Raw genomic sequence first — 19,710 nt, forward strand, 5'->3', positions numbered from 1 at the left:
CACATAACAGTAAGGGCTTAAAGAGGGATATTAGGGTTCAGTGTTTTCAGAGACCATCTATTTCTGGGAGAGAAAATCTGAAGACGGTCTGACATCACTTCCCATACATAGAAACCCAAACCTGTGGCTTTGCTTGTAAGCTTTTTTCTGCTCAGACTACATTTCAAACCAGAATTTTGTGGTTTCAGTATTAAGCCTAAAACCATGTGAATTTTTTGTATCTTATATGCATGCACACGTGTGTTGTGAGGTTTCTGTGTGTTTCAGATATCTGAACCCAAGGAGCTGTGTCCATTGACGCCGTAGACAAGTTCACTGAATTGTTGAGTAGGATCTCTTCATAACGCCACGTCTTGTTTTTAATGAGAGCAGAGCATGCTGTACTTAGCTGATTTTGATGTAAAAAGGAAGATAAAATAGCAAGGATCTTTACAGTGCTGATGGATTCCTTTCATCTTTCCAAAAAGGGAATTCCTTGACCATAGAAGAAAAGAGAAAGTATGAAAATAATTATAATTGAATAGTTAAATTTTAAAAGTTCAGAAACTCCTTAACATATTTGATGCTAAATAAGGACTGTTCAATAGGCTGTAGATCTCCTGAGACACACTCATCTGCTGGAAGGAACAGGAGGAGTTGCTGGCAGCTTCATCCTACCCCACAGCTTTATCTGGGCACCTTTTGAACTAACTGCTGTCAGCAACGTGGATCTGAAAGGGCTGGGAAGGAGTTGTTGGGAAGGAAGAAGGCAAACAGGTGCTTCAGGCTTTGCAGCGTGGTTTTGGATGGCCCTTATTTGAAGGCCACTTTCTCTACTTGAAAATCCCCTCGTCTGTATTTACTGTAGCATCTCCAGAGAACAAAAGTTACAGAATTTTCCTGAAGGAAACGCTTCTAAAAGCAAATCTTTCATAGATTCAGAGTTGGAGTTCTATGACAAAAAATAGCCTTTTTCTTTGACAAAGAAAGCTGAAAACTGTTGAAAATGAGGTGATACAGGTTTCAGAATTCCTGTCTTCTGTTTCCCTGTATGAAGCTGGGAGCTTTGTCATGTGGCCTGTTCTCCACTAGGTGTTGAGCTTAAACTGTCCTCATAAATTTTAATCCATTTTTTCCCATTATGCATGGAATAACATAACTTTAGAGTTTCTGCTGTATGATTTCTAAGTTAAATTTTGCTTTAAAGCTGATAGGAGGTGCTGCTGTTCAGAATAAATGGAAGCTGCTATCGGAGAGAAAATCTTTATTTAAATTAATTCCTGTTTGTGAAAAAGTTTTCAGTTATTCAGCAGCAAAACTGAAGAGGCTTACTGAAACTGCTTCTTCCTTATGGATGTTAGAAAATCTGTGTGGCAGTTCTGTGATTGTTTTCTGTTTTCCCAACAGTGGTGCAGTAAGCAAGAACTTAATGCAATCCAGTTACCATTTACTATAATGATTTTTTTTAGTGTCTGGTGGGAAGAATTACCAAAGCCCTAGGCCAGCTGGCGAGCGTGCTTTGTTAGCATGGTGAGCACTGCATATTGCTTGTAACTTTCTGCTATAATGTGCTTTTTCTTCTCCCTCTTGTGAGGCTGCCTTTCTGAGAGCTTGCACTTGCTCAGTTCTGTACATCTGCTTTTGAATAGAAGAGAGAATTATGTAAGTTTTGATAATTGTGTGTAAAAATTCATGTCAGATGAGTGAAACAATTCTGCTTTTGTTCTGATTGATTTGGGGAGTGTTAAGTGAGTTAGTGGGTTAAATGGCATTCATATCTTCAGTTAATTTGCATGGAGATTTCTCACCTTTCTCTGTGTTAAAAGGAGCTGTGAGTTGTGGGGTTGAGGAGCTTTGGGAAAGAGGAAGACCACCAGTGCAGTCACTGCTGTGTGACACTATCTAATCAAACCAATGTTGAATTTTCAGCTGACTTTGTTTCCTCACTTCCTTATCAGGTAACGTCAGCTGTTATCGTAAGTTCAGAAATCATAATTTAGTAGTTGGGTAGAGATAGTGATAGGAGGATGGTTGGACTAGATGATCTTATAGGTCCTTTCCAACCTTATGAACTTATGAACTTATGAACTTATAAAACCAAATCACAAAAAAAAAAAAAAAAAAACACAAATCACAAAAAAACAAACACAAAAACCTGCTATGTTACTTTGACCTTTAGAAATTCCCTCAAAATGATAGTTATTATATTCTTTCTCCTTGATTGTTGAATACCATTACAAGTACAGCATGATCTGTCAGGAGATTGGATCCCACATAATATGTTTAAATACAGATGCTAAAAGGCTCCAACAACAAATGGTCTTTCAACAAAATTCTATATACAGATGAAGACTTGTTTGGTAGAAATAGTGTGTGGAGACTGTGGGGCAGGGATAGTTGTTTCTAGGTCTTGCTCTGGATAATCTGTGTCGTGTTAAATAAATGTTGAGTTTGCTGTCATGGCAAATGGAAAAAAAAAGATATCCCTGTACTGTTGATCTCCATATATGCATTAGCTACATTGTTGTTTTAAGCAGGTATCCGTTATGAGCATTGCTTTGTAGTCACTCGAGGAACTACTTAAAAAGTTTTTAAGCTGTACTGTAAGAAAAATAATTTAAAAATGGCACAGTAGATGTCTTAACCTGACACTGGACAGAACAAATGTAACGGCCATGAGTAAGGCTGCATCCATGTACTTAGTGCTTGGGCTTTCCATCCTGAGCAGTGGTGTTTATGAAGCAGAATGGCAGAGTAGTTGAGGTCAGAAGGGACTTCTGGAGCCATCTGGTGTAACTTTCAGTTCCCTGCAGGGCTGACTTCAGCACCAGCTTGTGTTGCCCAGGGCATTGTCTGGTCAGCTGTGGGCATAGCCGAGAGTGGAGATACCAGAGCCTTTAGGAGATGTTGGAGTGTCAGTGGCTCAGTCATGGACCACAACTTTTCCTTTTATCCAGTTGGAACATATCTTGCAGCAACTTGGTACAATGGCCACGTGCCTCTCTGAGAGTGATCATCCAGGCTGAACAGATCTGTCAGCATCTCCACTTGTATAGGCCTCTGCACCCAGCTGCTGTAGTGATCATCCAATGGACTTCCTCCAGATCTTGATCTTTGTTTTACTCCAGGGACCCCAAACCAGACACAGGTAGTCTTACAGTTAAGTAGGGCTTTTAATTGTTTCTCTCTTGACCTGATAACAGAATCCAGTCTACAGTCAGTCTTGATTGCTGGAAGGTTTTACTGCTGACTCAGGTTCAGCTTTTTGTTTAGAGGCATTTTGTATATTCATCTAGCCTGTGTTTTGTGTAGCAGTGGTACTTTTGATCAATGATGAAATGCTCTTCCAATCTCTGGGAATAGAAGTTTGGGTTATTCTGATAACATTAGAATAACTGGGAATTTTGCCAGCTAGTAAAGAACTGCTATTTATAGTTGATTGAATCTAATAGTATGAACTTAGACCCAGAATTTGCTTCTGGATGGGAGTCCTAACTGGCAGAAACTCCTGTTTCTGAGAAGTCCATAGAATTTGCATGCTAGATTAGTGCTGCATGTCATCCACATACAAAATATTTCTTTTTTTTTTTTTGCTACAGCCAATCTTTACTGCCAAACACGTGGGATTAGTCTCGCTTATCTTTTCGTGTCTTTACAGTTCCATAGAAGCAGCTCTGCTTTGTGTTCTGAAATGAGGGGTACCCTCTAAGAAAAAAAGATAAATGCAGAACACAGTAGTCCTCTTTATTTTTAGTTTATTTAATTTGGGTTTTCTTGGCTTTTTTTTTCTGGAACGTACTGAACATACCCAGTGATTTGGAGGGTCAGTGGTTGGAAATTTATATTATATTTAAAATTATAAAATTTGATACAGACTTAGAAAAGATGATTTGTCATCAGAGAAGTCTACTTCTAAACTGTCTGATTCTAATGCTGTTGGATTTTTTTAATTCACAAACCAAGTGTTCGTCGTTTACCTGGGCCTGTGGTGATCTGTGGGATAAAATTCTGCGAACATTGCTTTTATATCTGAGTTTGGACCCTTATCCAAAGCCTAGCTTTTAACTAGTTGTTGAAGGTTCTTTTCCGTGGCCAAAATACTTGGACGTTTCTTGATTATGCACTGTTCTGATACATGCTGTACAGAGCTCAAAATTCCTTGTTTCAGTGTAGGTTTCTGGGTGCATTGTGGAGTAACATCTGTGTAGAGACATCCATTCTACACAGTGCTTGTGGGCTGAACGTATGGGTTTGCCTAGCTCTTATGAGCATTATCTCCTTATACTTCAGAAAGAGTTTTGCATTCCAGTTTGACTGCCTTTGCATAGACTGAGGAGCTCAAGACCTGAGTGATCTCATCATACTTATTTTGGAGGTGCAGGAGATTTCAGGATCTTCCTCCAGAAGCAGCTGAAGGGAATGCAGTTTACCTCTTAAGAGTACACACAAGTTTGGTACTTATTTGAAATCACCTCTGAAGATAATTCTTTCCTGCAAAATCTGAACCTTCTGAACTTTCTTCACAGCCCTTATCTTTCATCTATTCTCTTCACAAGGCTGATAAGTTCTTCCAGTTGTTAATTCATATGACTGTTACAATTATTTTGTCTTCTGAAAATAACCATCTTAACTGGAAGACTAATCAAAATTTGAATGGAGCATGCATCTCGAGAGCAGGAAATGCTGGATGTGTTTTTAACACTTGTAACAAAGACGTACATGCTATTACAAAAGAATTTTGAGTAAACACGTTGCATCAGTCTGCATGTGGGTTGGATCAGTATCTGCCTCTGGTTAGATCTGTCATGCATGTTTCTGTACAGCAACTGTCTTTTTAATAGTAACCAACCTTTTAAACGATGACTTTGTTGGTTTTTTTTTTTTTTTTTAGATAAAGAGTGGAATTTCTGCTTTGGTCATGATGCTGAAGTTAGTTTAGAAATGAAAAATCCAGAAAGCTGTGATGTATGCTGTATGGATAGGTTTGGCTTGGCTACTGGTTGATTTGGTTCTGGTATTTTTTAATTATTTTTTATTTGTTTGAGGCTTCAGTGTGTCCATGACAGCATGGAAGGTGACAAAAATAATGTCAGTATGTGGATGTCATGTGTCTGTATGGCAGTTACTCAGTAACTTTACCTCAGCAGTGCTTATAGAACTGAAGTGGTTCTCAGGTTTTACTCAAGAGTAAGCTTTCCCTGTTGCTTCTGAACCTGGCTGCTAGTGTTCCCTTCCACTGCTCCCCAGGAAAAAGCAGTTGGGCAGGTCAGTGTACGATAGTGGTGCAGTATGTGTGTGTTTGTGGGGAAGAATTTTGAGCCTCTCTTTATCACAGAGCATTTTTTTGCATGTATGTAAACCTCTACTGTGGATATGTAATTCAGTTCTCTCCAGTCAGGTAACTTTTTCTTGTCTCCACAGCTCAATTGAAGCAGGAAGGTTAAACTTTTCTTCGGTGCCAAATGGTGTTTTTAAGGGATGGTGCAAAAAGTCATTTTGTATTTGAAATACTTAACTTCTGTGCTAAAATAAGCAGCTGCAGACATTCAGTGTAAAATAGTTCGTGTGTTCGATGGGAAATGGAGCTCATGACACCTTAATTGTTCCACGGTAATGATACCACAGACATATTGTATTGTGTCAGAGATTCCTGTTAATATCCCAGCTGTAAATCAGTGTGATGTGCTCTAATGATTGTGAAGAAGGCAGTGAGACTGAGATAATCGTCAGCATGTGATCTTTTCTTTCCAGGCATGCCAACCCTTTTTACACTTAAGATCCCAAATGAGCTTCTGTCTTAAAGCACTTGTAATTAAATTTTTGGATATTTTACCCCAGGATTTCTGTGCTTTTCTTTGGAGTGAAAAGTTCTGGTTTTTGCAAATAAAGATTTTTTGCTCCTTATTAATCTGCATTTTCCATTAACTGTAATCTCCTTAAACGTGTCACTTTTAGAGCTGAGGTATTTGGTGAATTGTATGACTCAGCAGTGGGGCTGTTCAGTAGTTTATTGGGGTTTTTTTTTTGTTTTGTTTATTTTTAATCTGATGGAGCTAAGTATGGGAGGAAAACCTTCTTGTGTTATGGTAGCAAACAAATGAAAGCTTTTGCTATGAGCTATTTGCTCGCATATATGTACGTATATATGCACATACATATAAACAATAGAAAAATTTATTTACATCTAAAACTGTATAAGAATCAAGACTTTTTGGTGATGCTCTGATTTATTATAAAAGAACTGGTTGTAGTTTAGTTAGTTCTACATTTGAGTGTGTCATTTTATGACTTCTGGTAATGCTGCGTCTTTTGGAGGTTTGGATACATCTTGGAGACAAGTGTGGATAGCAGCAAAGTAGCAGAATTTAGGCAGAGGATGGGGAAAAAGGCCAAAAGTCAGAGTGAGTTGCTCTGTACAGAGTTAGGAATTGTATGCTGACCATATCAGGTGCTTTCATTTCATTTTTTATTAAATAAAAAGGTTGAACTGGAAGTCAGTGCAGAGAGGAGTTGCCTGGTGCCCTAGAGCTTGCACCAGAAGTCACACAGATGGAGAAAACAGTGAGCTGAACAGCATCGTGCCATCTGCTAGATAAGCTGTAGTGCAGATTACACACTGTGGTGCTCCCTCTAAAAGGAAACAGAACTGCTGAATTGAATTCAAAGCAACTACTTGAGGTGGACTTTTCATTCTTAGTCTTACAGCAGCACTTCCAGCTGAGAGCTATTACACTTCATCATCTCAATTTGTCTTTATTTTGCTGTGAAAATAAAGATGTTTTGCAGCCTGCTGCCCTCTTTAAAATGCTTCAGAGAGATTGGGGGTATTGTAGCTTGCATAGACATTTGCTAGTAACCTCTAGTGTGAGTAGATAGAAGAGCTGGCAATTTTCTCTCCCTAATTTTTGTGTACTGCCATTCTAAAAACTGTGCTGAAAACTTTTATTTGCAAAAGATGATTTGAATATGCAGGGAAGCACCACGCAGGTGTGCCTCCCTCCCTGGGCAGCACTCAGCTGTGCCTGGTCTTTGGGTCTGCTGTGCAGCTGGATAGTAGTCATGAATTGAGTTTCTCACTTCCTAAGTAGTAACCTTATAGCAAGAACAACCTACTTATCTTGCACTGCGAATCATATTTTTCTGGAGTGATTCTGATGATGTTAAAGCTGTCATGTTTTCCTCCTTCCCTTTTTTAGATATATTTTAGAACTTTGCTTTTGTATTATTTATTAATTTTAAAGGAAAAACAATAACACAAATATCCCCAGAAAACTCACTCTGTCTCTTTTTAACTTTTATTTCTCTGGTAGTTGTCTCAATCAATCCTGTAAATTCATAATCTCTATCTTTCATATTTGAACTTGGGCTGGGTTAAGAGGATACACACCTAAGCTCTTCTAGGTACTAAACTCAAAGAAAATGGATTCTTACATTGTCAAGGTCAAGGAATTGCTGAGGAGAAGAAAGGAAATCCAATTGAGATATTTCTTTGAAGTTGTTTTTATGATTGTCTTATTGCAGCACTAGCAGTTGTAGTGGCACTGGTATTGCTGAACTTGCTGATTAATGCTCTGATGAGCTTATACATCTTTAAGTAGCACTATAGTTTTAATGATGATCTACTGGAGAGCTCCATAACTGAAATGGAGAATGTTAATGTAGAGACAGAGCAAGTCCATGCTGTTGACCCAGTAATTTACCTGTGGAATTAGGATTTTGTGCTCTGGGGGGTGAAAAGGGCAGGGGGGAGCAGGGATGGATGTCAGCAGGTTTCTCTTTTCCTTTCTGTCTCCCCTATGTCTTTATCCTATTTCTTTTTTTCTCACTGGAGTTAGAGGGAAAGCTATGTACTTGAAGCTTAATACTTATCTTTGACATCAGCTGTTACTGAATTGTGTGGTTTCTGTACCTAGCCACATTGGTCTTATCTTTTAATATGATAATCTGTTCCTTTACAGGAAGCTTTGGGCTTCAAGGTAACTGTATCCTTGTGATACAGAGGCATGTGATCATTAGTGTAAATAAAGACATATTTAAGGATAGCGGTGCATGTTATTAACTTTAAAATAGATTGCCATGCACCTTATGCTTGTGTCTCAATTGTTTTCCTTTTATTAAATATTTCTATTCCCAGCAGTTTGATCTCTATTGGTGTCTTTTTGATACTGTTTGTGTTAGCTGAGCCAAAGTGGCCTGAAAAAAATAACTTATTTTTGTGCATGCGTTTCCTATTGTGAACTTGTATGCAGCATATTTGGAATGTGTGATGCTCAGTATACTTCTTGTTTCCCAACCTGACAGACTTTATGAATAAGAAACAGTCTGTGCTTGCTAGGGTCTGCCCATTGAGTGTTAAAAGTAGTGACTGTAAGTGAGGAACAACAGTAGTGCTAGAGCAGAAGCAGCTGTGGTATGAAGGTGCTATGGCTGTGTGCTGTTTGAACAGGTGAAAAAGCTTTTGGCTCGGTGGAGTAGAGTTAATATGTTTTGGTAACTGCTTCTAAGGTTATTCGGGAAAACATTCTTTATAAAAACAGATCAAATACAGGAAAAGGCTGCTGTGCCTGCAAGCTTTTTGTGATCTTTTGCTAATTGTCTGTTGTAACAGGTAGGTAGAAAGCATTTCTGTAGCAAGATTTATTTCTTAGTCACGCTTTAGGAGACTTAAGATGAGAGTTGTAGGGAAAGTTGCAAAAAACCTTCTTTATCTGTTAAAATTGCCTAGTATGTTGGCAGTGCTGTGTAACAAATCTCCTGAGGGTGAGAATCAGTCCCTGCAACCACAACAGCAGCTAGAATGTGTGGTTGTGGATGAATGAGGTTGACAGATTATCTTTGTCTACTTAATTAATTCTCTCTTTTATTAATCAAACTTTTTTTTTTTGTAGGAATTTGTTTACCAGAAAGCAAAATGCAAGATTTGAAAAACAAAATGACGTGGGTTGGAAGTTGTTTGGAAAAGTACCCCTCAGAGAAATCTCACAGAAAGATCCCAAGAGAATACAAAAGGTATTTGCTTTAACTCTATACTGGGAGTAGCAGTGAGTGTAGAATGCAGTTATGTTTATGATCTGTGCATATGACTGTGAAACCTGTTTGTATGGGGAGTTGCACCCAATGTCTTCTGCAATATCACAGATGGCTTTTTCACTATTTGTTTGTTTTATTTCAATTGTAACAATGTCATTCAAATATTGTTATAAAATCAAGTATTCTATGGAAATGATATCATTTTGTTATGAAGCAATCAGTGTGAGGATTTGAAGTACAGGGAATGTATTTTGGTGTTTGGTTTTCTTTTTATTTTTAATCAAGCTTGGTAGGCAGTTTGAGCAACTTCTAGTTTTCATTGGCGTTTTCCAGTTTTCACTGGTGTTTGAAGGGAAACTGTGTTCTTTTGGGGCCTTGGCTTGATTGTGCCTGAAAAACAATTAAAAACGTATGAACTCAGATTACCATCAGTGTGGTAGAGTACCTTAAAGCATTTTTTCTCTGAAAGAGTGGTCAGGCACTGGAATGGCCTGCCTAGGGAGGTGGTTGAGGCACCATCCCTAGCGCTGTTCAAGAAGCGTTTAGATGAGGTGCTAAGGGATTTGATTTAGTAGTTGGGTAGGGATAGTGATAGGAGGATGGTTGGACTAGATGATCTTGTAGGTCCTTTCCAACCTAATGAACCTATGAACCTATAAAAGTTCCATCGGATTTCTGGTGTCATCCATTCCTTGTTTTCTGACGTGCCTGCTAATTGGGGTTGAAATTTTCTGTGTAAGGGTCTTGCTGAAAAGTCAGTTACTGACTTGAAATGTTGGAAAAATATAATACAGTTCAGGATGAGCAAGTGAAAGAATTTTTCTTTCGTTCTTAGAACAGGGTAGGTCAAAGGGGAGTGTGTACTGAAATTGTTTATTGAAGTGTTTCCCTGAATAGAAAAATCTCTCAAAGCTTTATAAACCCCTAAGTAGTAAGCTTTTTAGGTCCATGATTTGTCAGATTTTAGGTAGCTAGTTTTGAATGTGGGATTGTGGTGGGGAGTGAAGAAGCTATTAAAAAAAGTCATATTTTGAGGTCATCCCTAACTTGTCATAAGGGAATAGAGAAAAAGGGAAATCCTTTTTTCTTCTTTGTATATCACTTCCAAGCTATAGTCTTCCAGCGTTTCTTTAAATGTAACCACATGTGAGGATTGGTCTGACTGCAGATCAATCAATTTGCATAGCTAATGATTCAAATAACCTGCATTCCCTGTGAGGAAAATCTGCTGAAATCCATTTGTGTGGCCAATAATTCCTGAGCTGCTCACTCTTTAAGAAGAAAAAGAAAATATCTCTTTCCTATCTTTCTTGCTTGATCTGGGAGTTTTGGATTGCATGTCAGCTGATGCTGGAGGGTTTATTTTGTTTTTCTTTTAGAACCAGAAGTTTCATGTTCTCACTTCCTTGTTCAGACCGCCTGGGGGATGAAAAGTTGTATATAGGAAGAGACCACATAGCTAGAACTTCCAAGTGAGCTGTTGTGAAGCGAGAGTGTTTATTTGAAGGACTGTGCTTCTTAATTCAGGATGAAGTGTTCTGGAAATCTGAGCATCTCATGTGACTGTTGTTACCTGCACTTAGGCTGTCAGTTTCAGTGAAGCTGTAACACCTTTTTGAAGTCTTTGCAGTGATCAACCATTGATCCACTTGTCTGCAGTTCAGTTTTCAAGTGTTCATCATTCGTTTCTGTTGACACATTTGAGAGTCAGTACTCTGATGATAACTGCAGCACTCTGACACCTAAGCATGCATTAATTGTAGTAATCACCTTTTCTTTGAATACTTGGTAAATAATTTGTTATCATTTTGTGTTTTTTCCGTTAGATCCAAACTATCTTACACTGCACTCTTCTATGAATACTGAATACTCACTGCTTCTGTTATATTAAACGTTTACAAAAAAAGCTAAAGTCCCATGTGATATGGCAAACAACCATTAGTGACTTTCAGGCAAGACTGAAACAATTGCCATTCGATGACAATAACTAACCCTTCCTGATTTACTTACAGCTTTCCTGAAGCTGTTGGTGAAAAGTTCAACTTCTGAGACTTGGCTACTGCTGTAAATAACTGATCCAGCCTCACCAGCACCCAAATGCACAAGGCAGTGTGTTACCCCTGGCAGATTTTTTTGACAGTGACAAAACAGCACCTTTGTTACAGAGGTTTTAGCCCACTTAGAGGCAAGCTTTTAGCACTGTGTATTGTGCCCTAAGAACCTGAAGATGTGTGAAGGTAAGAGGTGACAGAAAGGCCATTGGAATGGTGCCTGTTGGCCAACAGCCATCTTTCTCCTTTGTGAATAAAAGGGTACTAGGCCAGAGGAACAGATGCTTTTGTCTCTGTTTCTGCCTTGAGGCATGTATTTTATTTCAAAGGAAGAAGGGTAGGTGCTTGAAAGATCTATACTGATGTATTTGGATGAATGTGATGAAATGGAGCGTTAGGGGAGAGAAGGTGACTGTGGTCAAGGTAAATGGTTAGTGTCCTAGTAAAAGATTTTGGTGCCTGCACTTTTTCCTATGGGACATGAAACAGAACATCAGGTCTGTATTTTTACAGGTGCCTGTTAATTGTCTGCACTTTGTGTATGCCTTCCTTGAAATTGGGCTCTTTTTTCTTTTTTTTTCTCCAGAAGTGCTGGTACCTTTCTTGAAGTGGAATCAGAGTCACACTTACAGTGTATGAAATTTGCTGTAAATGCTAGGTGCCTGATAATTCAATCCTTTGTGGATACACAATTGGCCGTATGTTGGAGCTTGACATTGTGTATCTTGATCACTTTTGTTTCGTGGCAACCATGTTGCCTTATGCAAAGTGATATTGTGGGAAACATTGTGGAACATTCTTACACAAACCTGTCATTAGGAGAGCTGGGCTCTGTGCGCTGTGCTGGGAGCTGTAATGCCCTGAGCAATGAAGGTAATGTAATCATTTTTCATTGAATTATGTCAGTTCTGCATATTGGGTGATGTATGTAGACTGTGCAGCCCATGTGAAAAGCACAACCTAAGCAGTAGGGACTAACTCAAAATATAAGTTTTCTTTAAATGTGAAATTGTTTGTAAGTTCCTATACACAACTGGATGGGGGAGGAGTGAGTGCCAGTGTTTCTGGCATTATGGGAAATCTGAAGGATTATTGGGCTAATGTAGTGATTTGTAGCTACAATTTTCTCTCTCTCCATGTCATGGAGTTTCTGATTATGTTACATAATTGGACATACACAAACTTGATGATAAACGGTCAGATGCTGACAATGTGCTGGTGGCTGCACGCTGACATTGGTATAGCTTCTTGCTCATGATAAACCTTATTAATTCTGATTTATGTGTGTGCTGTATTAGCCAGTTTCACAGTGCTCTGGCAGACTTATTTCTTAATGCGCTGCTGAGAAGATGTACAGAAGTGTGTGTATGTTGGCATGCACTTGTAACCAATAACTCTGCCTCTGGGAGGTGGTCTTAGCCTAGGGAGGTGGTTGAGGCACCATCCCTAGCGCTGTTCAAGAAGCATTTAGATGAGGTGCTAAGGGATTTGATTTAGTAGCTGGGTAGGGATAGTGATAGGAGGATGGTTGGACTAGATGATCTTGTAGGTCCTTTCCAACCTTATGAACCTATGGGGTATTCATCTGTATTTGTACTGGAGAGATGCTCAGTGCTATGTTAAAGAGACTCATACCAATTTATTAGTGGCAGAAAACTGTCATGGTTCTGCTACTTGAGATTCCTCAAGTTTGGGAAAGAGTGGAGGGGAAGAATGTGCTTTCCTCTCCAGACTGACCCTGTTCTTGCTGTTCCAGTTCTCTCCTGTATGGGTGCTGGACATTATCTAGGTGCCTGAAATACTTGTTTGCTGAGTAAAAGCTGTTCCAGTCTTTGGCTGCTCAGACTTGACTTATTGATTCTTTTCAAGGAAGCAAATACATATTCGTACCAAAGAGTCCTTGTCCTTGAAATTGTTTCTTTGGTGTTGTTGTCTATGTTGTGAAGTACTCAGAAGCCCATAGATTTAGGACTTTGGCTGTATGGCTACAGAGAGTACAGAGAATAGCATTCCTATTCACAAAATCTTGGTCTGAGTTAAAGGCAACATGCAGGAAAGAGGATAAATACTTCATAGTGTCTTTTTTTTTTTTAACTGTGATTTCCTGTTTGACAAAAAAAGAAAAGCCAAAAAAGAAAACAAAAAGAAAAATAACCAACCCACCACCAAAAAAGAACAACTCCAGTGGTTTGTAACTTGTTGAGACTATTGAAAGTCCTTTGGGTTATCTGAGATGCCACAAAATCACTGACTGTAGTAGTAACTGTGGTAATCAGTCCTCTGGTTTAACATATGTAGGGAGATCAATCTGATCATATTTGCTTGGTACGAAGCTCTTTGTGCGCAGGAACTGTGGTAACTGAGTCATCATGCAGCAGTTTCTCAAGTCAGCTTCTTTTGCTTCTGGACAGACATCAAAGAAATCCTTTGTGCCAGGTCAGCTAATTAGAGCCTCGTGACTTCTTTGGTATGTTCATGGTTCTATCTTTTGATAACTTCTTTATATGGATGAAGGATGATTTTTCCTTTTCCCAGGTTGAGATGAACAAAGTTAACTGCAGTCTCAGGTTGTCTTTTGAAAGATAAAGACTGTGTTTGTACATACAGTTTTTAGACATGTTTAAATGAAACAGCCTTTAAAAATATTCTTACTGTACACTGTTCTCATACTTCAGCCATAATAATTGTATGTGGGTTTGGAAGAAATGTGTAAGAAGGAAGCTGTAAGATTCATGTGTGTGTTTTAAGTACTGGAGGGGGGGGGAGGAGTTATTAAGCTATGAAGTGCTTAAACACCATTTGTAGAACTACCAGTTCTTACTGCCTTCTGCTTATGAAGTAAATAAACAATGAAGATGCCATACCCTCAAGTTGCAGTTCACAAGCTGAATGTTGTTATACTGCACGGCTGATCCAGGAACTGTCTGTAAGAAGTCACCTTTTCTTTTCCTCTGACTTATAGCCGAAAGAATGGTTGATTTTTGTGCACGGCAGCCTCTTCTCAAGTCTTACAAATACTTCTCTGAATGCACTCACTTATTTGACAAGTGAATGGGAGACACAGGCACATACTCCATTTTGATGATGTGGGAATTAAAATTGCTCCAGTGAAGTTGGTGTTAGGCCTGCGTGTGAATGCTCACTATATATGTGAATATTTCTGCTTTGATAAGGAATCAGCATTCTCTTAACAAAGGTTGAGCTGCTTTACATCGTGCTGAGAAGTTTTGTGTAGATTTTATCCAAGTAAGCATTTTAAAGCTTAAAAGCTGCCAGAACAAGTAATCTCATCTGTGAAATTGTAAGTGCATTTCCAATGGAGGCTTACATAATTAATTTTTTTGTCTATTATCTTCCAGAATCCTGTGTGAGTTGAACAGGTTAAGCCAGTTGCTTTTGTAATTGTTATGTCAAAATGCACTGAAAGTCAGATGACTGTACTTCACTATGCATAGTAATAAAAGTAAAATTATCTTCCCTTCTAAATAGACTACAGAGCTGAACTTTGTGGCCATTGCTTCTTTCAGGAGCAGTTCTCGAGGCTGGTGAAAATAGCTGATGTTAAATGAGTTTGCAGGTTTTGTTTTTATTTTAAGTGGTTTTCTTTGTCAAGAGAATTCACTAACAAACTCTTAAACATGAGATGGTTCAATCTCTGCATAACATTGTGTTGTCACGCGGTCAGCCCTCAGGAAGGTCACCTTTTAGCTGTGTGCTCAGACATGTTGCAGCTGTTACTCAAATGAGCAGTTTAAACAAAATTATTTATCTCAGTAGTGTATATCTCATTGTGTAATATGATTTTTGTCATCAGTGCATATTTCCTTCTCCAAATGTTCTGTGCCCCTGTGTAAACAGTTCAATTTCATTTTAACTATGGAAATTCTACTAAGAGCTCAGTGGAATTTTGTTCTTTTCTTTGCGTATCAGTACCAGTAAAATCCAGCATGTATATCACGTGAGGCCTTTCGAGTAACAGTCTTTACTCATACATTCAGTTTTAAATATTTTATGAACTCATTTGCTGCCTGGAGGCTTTAGTGGAAGTTCCATAAGTAGAAGTAGTAGCTATACTTCTTAACTTCTGTGTTGTGGTCTTTCCAAACTTAGAGTTTCTGTTTTGAAAGCCGTGATACTTTCTTTCACGGAAGAGGAAACTTTTTTTTCTTACCCCATATGGTTAAGGATTCAAAATCACTGGGGTATGAGTGAGACTGTCAGTGATGAAAACGAGTGCCTGCTTCCAGATGCAGTGGAAAACTACAGTGGTTTATGTTGTGTAACTGTGGATAACAAGTTTGTCAGTGAGGGCTCTGGGTGCAGGCTGCAGGCGTGCAGGAGGAGTGGCAGCACTGGGCCTTTGCAGCCTTCTCCATGCACTTCGTTTGTTTTGCCTTTACTGCTGCAGCAGCCATTTGAGTCAGCTTTCTTGGCCGTGATGGTCACATTAGTACAGCACTGTTTCTCTTACACAAGTTGGTAGCACTGTGTTCCATGCCCAAAATGTTTAGATTTTTTTTAGTTATTCATGTATTTATTATTTTTGTTTCTGAGAGGAAAAAAATAATTAAAATCCTGCTATTTTTTGGTACCAATCATAAAATGTTCCAACTGAGATACATTCAGCTGGAGACACGACAGACTTTCTTTTAGGAGTGATGTGCTAAAAGAAAATAAATCAGCAGGATTTACCAGCTGTGGTTTTCTATAGTAATCGAATTCTGACTACAAGGATCCAGTCTTTCTGTTAATCAAAATCAGTTGCACTTTAGCAGATCACTGTGCAGGATATGATGAAGTGAAAGCAAACTCTTGAAACAGGGCGGTGTTTGGGGTGTAGGTGATGTTTTTTTCTTTTTTTGTGGGGTCAGTCGTTAAGCTTGTAACAGTGCTGGAAGAAAAACTTGTATGAGCTGATTTGGGTGAGGTATCATTCAAGCTGTTCTCAATTTGACTTTTTTAAAGCTATAATCCTAACTGATTTATAAAGTCATTTTTCTCAAAATCAGTTTCTGGTTTTCGTCTATTAAGTGGAAAAGAATAATAGCACTTTGTAGGAATTACTGTAAGAAATTACTCCAACTCATGTCTTAGCCAGACAGCGACAGTGCTGAGAATGGTGTGTTTTATCTAGGGGAAAAGAAAAGTGCAGAGAGGATTGAGTTCTGCTGTGTGGAGGCTCTGTGCAGCTCCAGGTGCAGGAGCATTCCGGATGCGTGCTGTTTGCCACGTGCATGGCTGCCACCACCTGTCACGCTTCCTCTTGCTTTCTGCTGATGTGTGGCAGTTGTCTAAAAATACATGGCTCTTCTAAATGCTTATCTTACCCATTTTCTCTGTGCTCAGATAGTCCGTTCAGAGCCTTCTGAACAGGAAGTGAATGGTTCAAACCAGTTTCTGCAGGGGCTTGATCTGCTGCTTGGGGAACTGCACATCCTGAGTTTGTGTGCAGATAGATCACTGGAAGCATCATTGTGATGATGGCTAAAGCTGTTAAAGGTGCAGGGGATGCGGTTAGTTTTTATTCACACTTTAAAGTGTTCTAAGCTATAAACTGTCTGTACATTTTTTTTCTGTTGCACAGTAAAAGTCTGAGGGTGTAAGAGAATCATTTCCTGTCTTGTCTTCCTCTGGGCTCATTTCTGCATGTCATCCTGAAAAGCAGGATTTACATGTGTTGTGGTGTGGCTCCTTAAAAACAAGGAAACAGAACTGCAGTGCTGTCCTCGTTGATCTGAACCTAACTCATAGTAGCTGTTTGAGAGGTTGGAACTAGGTGATCTTTGAGGTTCCTCCCAACCCAATCTTTTCTGTGATTCTGTGCATACTCTTGTTGCTGTCTCTAGAAATAGAAGTGTAAATCCAGTTTTTCCACATAAGGGATTGTACCTGCTAAACTTGCAGGCTGCCTTAATGCATTGCTGTTTTCCTTTCTAATCCAACTCAAAACGTTTTGGTTTTATTGAAATTACGTGTAAAGACAATCTCGTTTTTGTGAAATTATAAGAAAGTAGGTAAACAAAGAGAACCTGTTTTGTCACTTATAAGGCTAACATTTTTTTTTTTTCAACAAGAAATGTAGAGAAATATACTGGAGAGATAATTTGGCAGTTCCAGTAGGCTGTGTTACTGTACAAAGAGCACATTGCTCTTGTCCTGACTTGAAAATTACCTGCCTCAAACAAATCTAATAATATATTTAAACAGATAAAGCAAGGGTAATAGCTTCTATCCATAGTAAATGAAAGGGTAATTTAATCCTACAGCAGAAGGATTGTTCCTGAGTATTTTAATAATAAAAGAATGTAATATGATCCACCCAAGTATCATAATCTAGCAAACAGTCCAGCTGCCTGAGTGCTTCTTTTGATGCCCCTGTAACCTCTTCCCTTGTGCTATGAAAACACATATTAGGAGCATGAAGCTAATAGAAAATAATAGGCTTTGAGTATCAGTTTAACAATTAAGGCAATTTGAAAAATGTTTTATTGAAAGGAAATGCAAGCTGGGTGGGTTTTCTTTTTTTCCTCTTCCTCTTTAGCTTTAAAGCCTTCATTTTAGTTTTAGCACTCTGAAATTCCTCATAAATCTTAGTCAAAACACTTGGAAGCTTGAGGGATCTTAAATAAGTGTAACATGAAGTTTGAGGACAAGTACTTGGCTTTCTGGAACAAAGATACTAGGTAGATAACAGTGTAAGCTTTGTTGGTTATTGCTGTTAAAACATCAACTTTCTATTCTCTATTAAAAGGTGCATTTTAATGCTAGTGCTGAGCTTTAGGGGAAATACAGCAAGTTTAAAATTGTCTAACGGGATCATAAAGTTTGTCTTAATTGAAATAGTTATTTCATAGCCTACTCTGATACTTAACATTAGATGGAATATGAACTCACAGAGCACAACAGGAGGCCACAAAGGAGTGGGAAAATACTTGCCTGTTGAAGATGAAGTACATAGCTCTTTTTACCCTCAAGTTCAAGGCCAGGGAGAGCAGCTTTTCAGAAGACCTGGTACCTAGGTGGAAGCTCATTCTCCTTAGTTGTTAAGTAAGAATCTAGCATGTAGCTGGCATTTCTGTCTCCAGTATTTGTGTAGCCAGTAAGTTTTGGGGTTGTTTTTTTTTTTTTCAGTGCTGTAACCTTGGAATGAAAACAGAATTATATAGAGAAAGAGCATAGAAATTGCAGTGCATACTTTTGAATGCTGCATCAGAGAAACACTTGGCAAAACATGACCGCATAGTAAAGCTGGACAGAAGTCCTTGAAAGCAGATATGTTAGCCTCTAAATATTATAAATACCTTAACAGGAGACTGGAACTTGTGTTGCTATAATGCGAAACTAATTGAGAAGGCTTTGCTAGACTTCACTATGTTATTTTTTTTATTAAACAGAACCAAGCTCCCAAGAAACCTAATCCAGAGGTTCTCTTTGTTTCTCCTCCAGTTTACACATTTCAAGCTTCATCTTAAATTAAAGAATGGGGTCAGGAGGGAGAGAATTAGGGTTGTGAAAGGCCAACTCTTTCCATGCTCACTAGCAATAACAAACAAAGCTAATGTTCTTTGGCTTTGCGGAGTGGAAGGAATTACTGTGCATGTCATTGGAACCCTGGAGGGAACAGTATGGATTTAAAATAAAATCACCACACCAAACTGGTACTCTTTCCTTAGGTGTCTTTCTGAAGAAAGATTAGGAAAATATTTCAAGCTTTTTAAGTCTCATTGTCCTCCTTTCTCTGAGGATACTTGACTTCCTTTATCTATGTGACTCTGTTACACGTTTTTAAGTAGTAATTTTCTTTTACTGTGTTGTGAAGCTGCCTGTCTGGCAAGACACATGTGTGAATAGTGTCATGAATGCTGAAGCCTGGAAATAGCCATCAATTTAAGCTAGTCTGTTGCCTCCCTGTATGTATGTGAGTGAGTGTGTGTGATGTGTGTGAGTGATTTTAGGAAGTCGCTATCTCTTCTCCTTAACAGCAAATATTAAGTTACAAAGATATTCACAAAAATTTGTATGTTGATACAGTTTTTTGTTTAAAAAAAAAATATATACACAGAGAATGCACAGGAGACTTCCAGATAGTGAAAGATGATGTGAAAAAGAAACTTGTATTAAACATGTAGGAAACTGTCACCAGTGACTGCTTAAAGAGTAATTTCTGAGATCAGACCAGCAAACATTAGTGTAGAAAATCACCTGAAGTTTTAGTGCAGTAGACTTACTCCCTTGGTTTTCTATCATTTCAAAGGATAGACAAGTATAAAACTTGAAAACATGAGAGATCCTTAGAAATGCACAAATCTTGTTGAGGAAGCAGTACAGAAATCAGTGAGAGGATTTTGAAGGGAAGGTGAAAGCGGAATATGCTTCAAATGAAGTGCCTTTTCTCACGCTGATTTGGTGCACATGCTCAGCTCATACACGTAGCTCATACAAGCCTGCACATACTTATCTATGTAGACAGCTGTTTGCAAACAGAGAAGTTGATGTATGCTCACCTGAGTATCTGAACAACATAATTAGAATTTACGTGCATTCCTGGGTCATTCTTACATTGTCCTTAAAAGTTTCAGTATTTGAGGTCTTATTTGCAACTGAATAGAGAACTTGCAAGATAAAACATGATATTCCCGTGACTTCTTTC

General features: G+C 38.5%; 1 protein-coding gene across 3 annotated transcripts in view; it reads left to right on the forward strand.

Annotated features, from left to right (window-relative positions):
• Positions 1-19,710, forward strand: part of TBC1D14 (TBC1 domain family member 14) — a 60,851-nt gene that overhangs the window by 8,982 nt on the left and 32,159 nt on the right. For all 3 annotated transcript variants that reach the window (XM_065735813.1, XM_065735814.1, XM_065735815.1), the window contains exon 3: positions 8,868-8,988. In XM_065735813.1, the coding sequence (XP_065591885.1) occupies positions 8,868-8,988 (121 nt within the window). The remainder of the gene's footprint in view (positions 1-8,867; positions 8,989-19,710) is intronic.

Source organism: Cyrtonyx montezumae, unplaced genomic scaffold, assembly GCF_038088225.1.
Source record: "Cyrtonyx montezumae isolate F1298 unplaced genomic scaffold, pur_monq_1.0 scaffold_2, whole genome shotgun sequence".
Taxonomy (NCBI): Eukaryota; Metazoa; Chordata; class Aves; order Galliformes; family Odontophoridae; genus Cyrtonyx; species Cyrtonyx montezumae.